At 47.7% G+C, this 10127-nt stretch overlaps 1 protein-coding gene across 1 annotated transcript in view; it reads left to right on the top strand.

Moving 5' to 3' along the window:
- The first annotated feature begins 666 nt into the window (after window positions 1–666).
- BTBD16 (BTB domain containing 16) overlaps window positions 667–10127 on the top strand; it is a 63653-nt gene continuing 54192 nt past the window's right edge. Inside the window, exons 1-3 of the mRNA XM_058298234.1 lie at window positions 667–835; window positions 3383–3439; window positions 4516–4667. Coding sequence (XP_058154217.1) covers window positions 3422–3439; window positions 4516–4667 — 170 coding nt within the window. The 5' untranslated portion in view covers window positions 667–835; window positions 3383–3421. The remainder of the gene's footprint in view (window positions 836–3382; window positions 3440–4515; window positions 4668–10127) is intronic.

Here is a 10127-nt window from a genome sequence, read left to right as displayed (position 1 = left end):
TGGTGGCCTTGACTGAGGCAGCCTCCACCTCTCCATTTTGGCCATGGGCTCTGCAGACCAAGTCACTGAGGACACTGCAAGTTTTATCCTGTCGCCCAGAATGAAGGTTCTTGGACTTGATTTTCAGATGGTTCCTAGTTCCCAGAGAGGGCAGATTAAAAATCCTCCATCAACAAAATAAATCATCAGGCATCACTTTGAATAATGTAAAACATTCCAATTTTATTTCTGTTTGTTGAAACACAAAAAAGCCAGAAATATAGCACCCAGTATGCTAGCATGGGGGGATGTGAGAATCTTCTAGTCCAGTCACCTCATTTTACAGATGAAGCCTGAGGCAGTCTCATTGAAGTAGAGAATCTTCCAGTCCTCCCTAGGTGTTATAAGGCAACATGACGCTACGAGGAAAGGGCACTGCTTCCTGGGGAGGGACACTGAAGAGGCAGGGCTTGGTGCTAGCTGACCCCTGCGAGATGCCAGCCTGGGGCCCTCAAGCCGCCCGGGGCCTGAGGCAGCTTTCCTGCCCCTCAGCGAGGTCCTCAGACGCAGCCCCCCAGCCTGTCTTGACCTGGAACGGGGAGTGCTTGAACATTCCCTGATGTTGCCACGGTGCCCACAACAGGTCCTCAAGGAAACCAAAGGCCAGCTCTCCGGCCAAAGCACCTGGGCCGATAAGAAGAAAAGGGTGAGCCCTGCGTGGCAGGAGAGGCTTTGGGGTCTCCAGACATCCAGAGCCTGCCAAAGCACCCTGCAAAGGCCCCTGCGATGCCAGCCCCTCCGTCTGGCAAGCTCCCTCTGTAAACGCAAGCCTGGTGGACTCGAGGGCTTCAGAGTGGTAAGTCTGGCTGGGACTTTGGATCTGTTTTAGAGAAAAAGAAGGGCCTCCCTAGTTACAAGAGCTGTTGGGACTTGGCTCCATCTAGTCAACCTGGCAGACAAGGGCTTCAGGGTATCAGGGCTGCCCTTGACAATGGGAAGCAGGGGGGTCCTGGGGCCCAGGGACCACCCACTCAGAGTAGCTGAGGAACTGACTCTGGAAGCCCACGAAGGGGTGTATTGCCTGCTGTGATGAAAAAAAGAACAGAGATTTCCTGGCCATCGGGATACTCCCAGATTTCAAGATCAGCTGCAAAGGCTGTTGAGTATTGAGTCAAAGACGGGGCCAAGCCCAGCCTGTCTCTCAAGTGTCCTGCCTGTGCTGGAGAGAGTCCTGGCCTGAGGGTGGTTTGTTCTAGGTGTTTGGTATGTAATGTTCTCTCTTCTCAGATTCCTTTTGGCCACGTTGAAGATTTGGAGGTTTATACGGAAGGGCAGTGGGGAGCAGGTGAAGGGTTTTAAGCTGGGGAGTTGAAGGACTGATCTGATTCCTATGTGGAAAGTGGATTGGAGGAGCCTATATATATGAACTGGGGGTGGGGGTGGGGGCGTGGGAGAAACCTTATATAAGATGGCGACCCACCCATCAAAAAACCAGATGTATTTCATATACAAGTTTTAAAATTAGGGATTGTCAAAGGAAAATGGATATAACTGATAAACATCAGTTTGTATAATACAAGTAGTCGAAAGACAAATGATATACTGGGGGAAATATTTGCAACACCTATGGCAGGCAAAAGGTTACTGTCCCTACCCTATAAAGAGCTCATGAGATGTGCTACAGCAATCCAATGGGAAAAGTCTATGAGTAGGCAATTAGGAAGTAGAAAAGACTAATAAATACATGAAATTCTACTCAGCCTTACTGGCTATCAGAGAAACTCAAAATAATAAGCTGATACACTTGTCACTTACCAGATTGGAAAAAATAAACAGAATGATAATACATAGACTTGGAGATGGTTGGGGGAAAGCACTTATAAATTGGTGATGAGAATGTAAATTGCTACAATTTTTGACAAAATGAGTTGGCTTTTCTATTTTAATTAAAGATGCATGTCTTCTGACATAATCCAACTTGGAAAAATCTATTTCATAGAAATAAAAGTAGTAGCACAAATACATGTATACATATACACACATGTATAGTACAAATATAGATCTAGATAACAGGTCCATCTAAATATAAAACCACTGTGTATGTGTGTATGTGTGTGTATTTATTGCAGCATTCTTTGTGGAAGAAAAACACAGGAAACAACCTGAATGACCATCCAGGGGAATATTTTAATAAATTATCATGTACCCACAGTATAGAATCTTATGTCACTATTGTTGTGTTTCTTTACCATCTGTGTATTGGTTCACTTGAGACAATGAGCATATATTACGTTTGCAATTAAAAATAGTCTAAAGATGATCAGTAAAAGGAAAAGACAAGCCTGTCTTCCTGGGAGGCATAGAAACTCCCTGAGGCAGGGATCATGTCTGTTTTCCTCATGCCATATTCCAGAAACAACTAACATGTCCCTTGCACGTTGCAGCTGCACAGGAAATATTTGTTAAATGAATGAAGGAGCCACTTCCCACCCCCAGTTCTAATGCGGGTGAAGTGCTGTTTGGAGAGCAAAGCGCTGGGTCAGCCAAGCTTCTTGGCCACCACGTGCCTTAGACTTCTGCTCTTTCTCCCACTCACCCTCTTCCCCTTCTCCAGGCAGCACCTCAGTGTTGTACTGGGGGGTGTCTTCAAAGGATGAACCAGTTGTGCTGCTTGCTGAGAATTTAGATTAAGTAGAAACACATGTAGACTAAACACGGAGGATCTGATTCATCCAAGAAACAGTGTCTGACAGAGATGACCCCGGGTGCTTGCTAGCTAGATCCCTGAAGCTGCTCCCTGTCCTTCCCCAGACAGGGTTCTCCAGTTTTCCCTTTGAGTCCGTGAGTGCCCCCATCCCCAACATCCTTCTAATAACTCCCTACTCCCCCTACACATTTTTTGACATACTATGAATCAGAGTTGGTCTCCGTTGCTTGCAACCAAACTACCCCGATAGTGTTCAGGCTAACATGGAAGTTGCTTCTACCCTCATAATTCTAGTTTGCAGCAGGAAAACCTTGGTCTATTCCTGTTATCCTGCCCTAATTAATATCACCCTCTTCAGTCTCCCAGTCTGAATTATTAATTATATGATAAACCCATTTATAGTCACCTTTTTGTTTCTATCATCTTGGGGGATGGTAAATAACCATGGATTATCTCCTACTTTACTTTATCTAAGCCACTTTTTCAGCCCAATAGAGAATTGTCCTGTAGTGTGCTTAAAATTTTAAAAACCCACTTAGATATTTCCTTGATTTTATAACTAATCCACCCTCTTGGTTTAGTCTTTATTATCTTTGTGGCAAAATATTGATTATTAGGCCAATCTTTTCCGTAATACTTTGAAGAGATCCTTTGGAGAACTTAAAAAATTTTAGCTTTACCTCTTTTGTCTTCCAGGCACTTACCTTGTCCCCCGTGTAATCTTCATTATCATTCATGAAAATGTTGAATCCAGTAAGTAAATCCATTTCACCAGAAGGCCAGGTAATGGCAAGTAGAAGCAGCAATTGGCTAGAACTGTTAGCCAAGCTTCCATGGGGGATGCCTCTGCACCACTGAGGACCACAAACTTCTTGTCACCTCTGCTGGGAAAAGCTCATCCAGGCAGCCCTGCCCAGAAAACAGCAAGCTGCCCACTGGTGAAGCTCTCTGCTGTTTATGTCCCACACTATTGCATGTCTACATCAAATTCAGATTTTGCAAACAGTTGTCAATCATCCGCCATATTCCAGGCACCATACTAAGGCACATTTCCAAACTCTATTTTATTTCACCCCTTTAACGATTCTAGAAACAAAGCAGTTTCATCACCACCATCATCACCATCACTTCCCCCTCGTTATCAGTCATCATTCCCTTTTACATATAAGGACAGAGAAGCTCAAAAAGTGAAATGACTTGCCCAAGGTCACACAACTAGCGAGTAGCAGTAATAAAATTTGAACTCAGAGCCTTCACCCAAGGCCTGTTATCTCCCCACCCCTTTCCTGGCACCTGGTACAGCTTAGGATCAATTGTATCCGTGCCTCTGGCCCACTCCCCTGGCATTCCTTTCCCTTGCTAGGTTTTCTTGAGCTATCAAGTCCAAGGTTGACAGCCATGCTGGGTGTTCTTCTGCTCCCTCCAAGATATTGCTGAAGCCCTGTGACCTCAAGAAAAGGTCAAAGAAAAAGTCCCTGCCCAAGTTCTCCTCGGTTGATTATTTCTCTTAATCAAAAATAAGGATGAGTACTGAAAGAACAGTTTCTTGAAGTATAATCCTATCACTGCTTGTGGATGTTTCATCTCTCTCCCTGATTATTTTGCCTCCTGTCCTAATTCTAAATTCCAAATTACTCGTAGCTTGAAATCATCAGTCTCCTGGACATGATGTATTTGCCTTGAAAGGATGCCTCCAAGAGAAATACTAACCATATTTGAAAATTAACCAACTTTTAAAATTTTGCCTTTTTGTTCTTTCTGCTGTACATGTTGGAAAATCTGACATTTGTATGAAGTTAAAAGAAGAATCTCCCTCTTTGTTTACTCAGCAGCAGAAAGCCCGGATGGAGCGCCGGGTGGTTGGCTCAACCAACCGGTGGCGTTTCCCCAGGCAGGGTTTCTCCGGAGACCTTCTGGGACTTTCTCAGATGTGCAAGGCTTTGAGCATAGACTTTGAAGAAGTTCTGAAGAACCCCGACAGGTAGGGAGGCACCAAGGCCCCTGGCAAGGCAGGGCCCATCGCGGGTTCTGGCCGGGCCACTCTGAAGGCACTTGTGAAGGAAGGTTCCCTCAGGGGCCATCCTTCAGGGATGGACAGTGTCAGCAGTGACCGCTTCCTCTGAGGTTTGTGGGTGTGATAAAAACGCAAAGAGAGACAGACTTTTTTTCTAGATTTTTCTTAGACTTGGGAACTTTGGGCCCTAACTGGATTATGTTATAAATTTATCATCCAGGGGCCAACTGACTTGTTGACAAACTAAACTTAGAGGGTCCTGGCTCTGGGCTGGATACCTGAGCTTCCCATTTGGGAGAAGCTGATCGCTCCCTCAGTCCCATGATGCTCTGGGCACAAAGTGAGAGCGTCCCTTGTCTGTGTACTAGGCTCCCTCTGCCCTGCTGGGGATACACAGCTGCACCCTGGTGCAGAAGGAACGCTTCGTTTCCCTGGTGCTTGGCCTGCTTGTGCTGCCCTCCCAAGACTGGGCTGTATCCCTGGGGCTGCATCTGGCACAGGAGGCCTGCTTGGTTGATGCTTGCTGAGCAAGGAACCAAACCTTCCCTCTCTTGATCCACTGGCCAGCCCTGTCACAGCGCCCTCCCTCCCCCAAACTCAACGACGATGACACACACATTGGAATGAATCAAAACCCATTTGGACGTGTTGTCTAAATCATTGGTGACCCCACCTTAAAAACAATTGTCATTATTGGCATTTGATGACCTCAAGCAATCTTGAATTTATTTTTATGTTTTGTTTGGTTAGAGCCCGAAGAAGTCTTAGAGATTTGCCAAAGCTTCTTGTGTTCCTTAGTGCTGGGCCAAGCTGGCAACCAGGAGCTACAGCTGGGCCTGGGAATGTAGGCAAACGGCTCCAGAAAACTGATCAAGGTGGGCTGGGCAGCGGGAGGTCAGGTCTCCAGGAAGTGGTTTGCAGAGCCACTGAGCTAAGCAGGGGGTGGCATCCTGAGCAGTAGGGTACAAAAGCCTGCGGACAAGGACAGTCACCGCTGGGCATTAGGGCTGTTAAATGCGGCCTATCCAACAAGGCTGGAATCCCCAGCTCTGTGACCTTTAAGCAAGCGGCTTGGTCTTACTGAGCCTGTGTCCTCATCTGTGAGATGGTCAGAACAGCACCTCCCCTGAAGAGTTACCTTGTGAGTTAAATCAGACAGTATGTTGAAAACGCTTAGCACCATTTCTGGCAAATAGCAGATGCTCAATAAATGGAGCTACGATCTTTAGTTTTAGTCATTGACCCTGGTGATTTCACCGTTGGGGTGTCTCAGCCCTCTGCTCTCCCGATGATCTCATCGTTGGGGCCCTGTGCTCTGCAGTCAACAACCCCATCTTTCACTCGGCCTCTTAGTGCCTTAGTCCCAACACAAGTGATGCAGGGGAACTGGTCTGGTCGGTGGCTTCCAGGGACTTTACAGCTCTGCCGCTCTCGTCTGCGATGCTGGAGAGCCGCGGTCCTGAAGCAGATGAAGACAGGTTGGCCCTCTGGGCGGGCTGCCCACCTACGCATCTGGGCTCAGCTCGCCCAGGCGCGGCGCTGCTGGGGTGGTCCATCTCTGCGGCATGAGCCTCTCCTCTTCCTCCTGGGACGTGGGCCACCCTGGACATGTTCTCATGGGGACAGCAGAGGTGCAGAGGCAAGCCCAGGTGCACAGGGGCTTTGCAAACCATCGGCCACATCATGTCCTCTAACATCTCATTGGCCAAACCCAGTCACATGGACAAACTCAAAGCCAAAGGGCAGGAAATCTACTCCATCTGTTGTCGAGAGAGACTTGAAACTTGGCGGTCCCCAGGCAAAAGGGTAGACACATAAGGGTGGAGAATTAGGACCGAAGAGGAGTCTGCCACACGTGAGAAAGGCAGACTTGCCTTACTTTAGTACAACTTATATTGTTTTAGCTTTTATTTTTACAAACACACCTGCCTCCCCCTCCCCTGATCCAGTCCACTCCCCATAACCTTTAATCTGCTTTCTATTGCTATAAATTTGCTGTTTCTAATCATGTCTTATAAGTGATACAATATATGTGCTTATACACCTTGCTTATTTACTAAGCATCATGTTTTCAAGGTTCTTCCATGCTGCAACATGTCAAAATTATATCTTTTTTTATGTTCAAAATAAGGGATTTATTTCATGTGATTTTGAGAAACAAACTTCTTGGAAAGTGTAAATAAGAGTTTTGTTTAATTTGGTTAACAGTATAAAAGACTTATTCCTGGTAACTCTTCAGATTCACTGCAACAGGTGAGAGGCTCCAGGGTCAACAGTGGGTCTGGAATTGTGCCTTGAAACCTGCTCACGTCCCCTCAAAACATTCCGTAGCTCCAAGCCTGGCCTGGCCTGCAGGCTGTTATTGTTGCTTCTCCCACTGGGGTGCGCTGTCGCCGTGGACAGCAGCTGGACTGATTTGCATTTTACTGGCTGCAGAAACTGTGTAAACTCACAGCAAAACCCTGAGTTAACTAGCTCCAGGGACGTAATTGACCATTTTTTCTTTTGTATTTACTCTGTATTTTGAAATACTTTCAAATTCACAGGGAAGTTTAAAAAAATAATACAAAAAATATAAAAACGCCAACATACCCTCTACCCGATACAAAATTTTAAATATTTTGCCACATTTGCTTCCCTGCCTCCACCCCCCCTTCCTCCCTCCCTCTTTCTTTTCCTTTCCCTCATCTATCTATTTGGCTATCTGGCTGTCCATCATCCATCTGTTCCATCTATCTCTTTTCTAAACATTTGAGAGTAGGTCGTCTCCATCATGCTCCTTGAACATTTAACACTTCCATGCACATTTCCTAAGAACCCCTTTAGTTGAAGCCCTGGATGCTGCCCCGCCGGCCACGCTCTGGTGGCATCAGCCTGTGGGCTGCCACGGCCCAGTGCGGGGATTGTCAGGTTGCTGACGCTCCTTGTCATGATCATCTTCGTAGGGACTGGGGTGCAGGTCCAGGGAGGAAAGGAGGGGGAGAGATGGTAAAGGGCTCCTTTCCTTCCAAACAAGTTAATCTTTCATGCCTTAGTTTACTTATCTGTAAATTGGGGACGTGCCTTCCGGGGTTGCCATGAGAATTACATAACCTAATTCCCGTAAAGCGCTTAGCACAGCGCCTGGCACATGCTCAGTCAGCACTCACCAAGCGGGGCGCCGGGCTTTTCTGGCAGGTGTGACTGCGTGCTGTCACCTGCTCAGCACAGAGATGGGAGGCGTAGGAAGGACAGCTCAGGCAGTGCACAGAGGGGAGGCCCACCTCCAGCAAGGTTCTTAGAGGATCGCAGTGCCACAGAACAAGGTGACACAGAGCCCCCCCTGCTCGCTGGCTGGGGACCCTGCCTGATGTTTCTCCATTCTGCCTGCAATGCCAAGTTCACTTTGAGGATGGCAGATCATGCTAAGAGGTTGGGGTGTAAAGAAGGGACCTCTGGATTGTTACAAAGCGCTGGGACCAGAGCCCAGTGAGGCACAGTATCCCGAACCAACAAAAGACAGAGCATGCAGCAGGCAGGATCCTGCTGGTAAAGGTCAGAAACGCAAGCCAAGCTGGCTTACCCATGAAAAAGGAATTTATTGGCTCTAGTTAGAAAGGCTGGTGGGGAGCTTTGCCTCAGGCTCAGCTGGGTTCAGGGATGAAGGATGTCCTGAGAACTGTTTCTTGCCATCTCTGGGCTCTGCCTTTGCCCTATCACCTCTATTCTCAGGCTCTGCATTGGGCACGATGGCTGACACAGCCTTATTTCCTTCTCACCAGGCCCCCCCTGCACAAGATTACTGCATCTCATTGACTCAGTTAGGCCACATGCACATCCCTAAACCAATCCTTGCAGCCAGGAATTGGTTTAAGTCTGAGATGCATGCCCAGTCTTAGAACCCAGGATGGGGTTATACCTGACTTGATGCTCTCAGAGTTTGGGCTGTGATTCAGAGAAGGGGGAATAGATACTGGTAAGACCAAACAGAAGTCTACACCAGCTCCTACATGATCAAATACGGCATCGGAAGTTGAATCCCACAGCAGACACCGCTTTCTTCTCTCCCCCTCCAGCCTGAGCGCCGCTTGGATGGCGCGTGTTGAGCCTGAGTGTGCAGCTGGCCTGGGAAGGACGAGAGTTCACCACACACACAGCCACCCCTGGAGCGCCCCTTAGCTGATGAGAAGCAGCTTTGGGACACTTTTGAGGTGTGCTCTGCACAGTGTCTCGAGGGTCCCCTTGCAGCGGGGTTGAGCCCCAGCTGCGCTCAGCAGTGACCTTCCCAGGAGTGAGTGCCTGGAGAGCATCCTCCTTGCCCTGCCTCCCTGCCTCATTACTCTCCCTGGCTTTCTGGGATTGCCTCCCAAAGAGCATACTTGCTCCCAAATCCTTGTCTCAGGGTCAGCTTTGGAAGGAACCCAAACTTAAGACAGGCCCCTTGAGGACTGTTACCTAAAAGGAAAGAAAACATCAACAGCAAAGACACGAACAAAGGCTGACAGTGCACACTAAGTGCCAGGCATTTCACCAGCGTAAGCGCTTTTACTCTGCCAGCTGCTGTGTGGGCATCTGAATCTCTATGGACATTAGAGAGCATGAGTCCAAGAGGCTGGTCCGGGTCGCGTGACTAGTGAATGGCACAACTGGGTCCCAGGCGCAGGTTTCTGGGACTCTTCCCAGTAAATCAAATTGGAGTTTTGCACATTCAAAGTATCAAAACAAACGTCTTTCAGATGGTTTGCTGCAGGACGCTCTACTTCCATCAGAAATCTAGAGAACTTTTCTTTTCCCCTCTTGTTTTCACCATCAAAGGTTAGTTAGTCTCAACCAGTGAAGACGACAACTCCTAGATGTCATTTATTATCATTGACTCTTCTAATGATCCTAAAGTGAACTGCCCTTGGGATCTGCAGAGCCCACAGGATAAATGACAGGTCGCGACAAGCAGCCGGCACACCTGGGAGAAGCCAGTGCTTTAACTTTTGTTGTCCAGGGAAGCAGATGTGGCTCAAGAGATAGAGCTTCTGCCTACCATATGGGAGGACCTGTGTTTGATCCCTGGGGCCTCCTGGTGAAAAAGAAGAGAAAGCATGCCCGCATGGTGAGCCAATGCCCGCGCGAGTGCCTGTGCAAGTGCCCACATGGTAAGCCAGCGCCCGTGTGTGCAAGTGAGTCATGCAGTAAGATGATGACACATCAAAAAAAGAGAGACAAAGGGAGAGTCAAGGTGAAGTGCAGTAGAAACCAGGAACTGAGGTGATGCAATTGACAGGGAAACTCTCTCCCCATCAGAGGTCTCCAGAATCGAATCCCAGTGAATCCTAGAGGAGAGAAAATGAGGAGACAATACAGATAGCAAAAACAGCAGGGTGGGAGGAGGGGAAGGGGGGAAAATTAATAAATCTTCAAAAATTTTTATAGGGCAATTTTTTTTCTTTTGTTTTT

The sequence above is a fragment of the Dasypus novemcinctus genome, chromosome 6 (assembly GCF_030445035.2).
Source record: "Dasypus novemcinctus isolate mDasNov1 chromosome 6, mDasNov1.1.hap2, whole genome shotgun sequence".
Lineage (NCBI taxonomy): Eukaryota > Metazoa > Chordata > Mammalia > Cingulata > Dasypodidae > Dasypus > Dasypus novemcinctus.
This window is presented reverse-complemented; position numbering and strand designations above follow the sequence as displayed.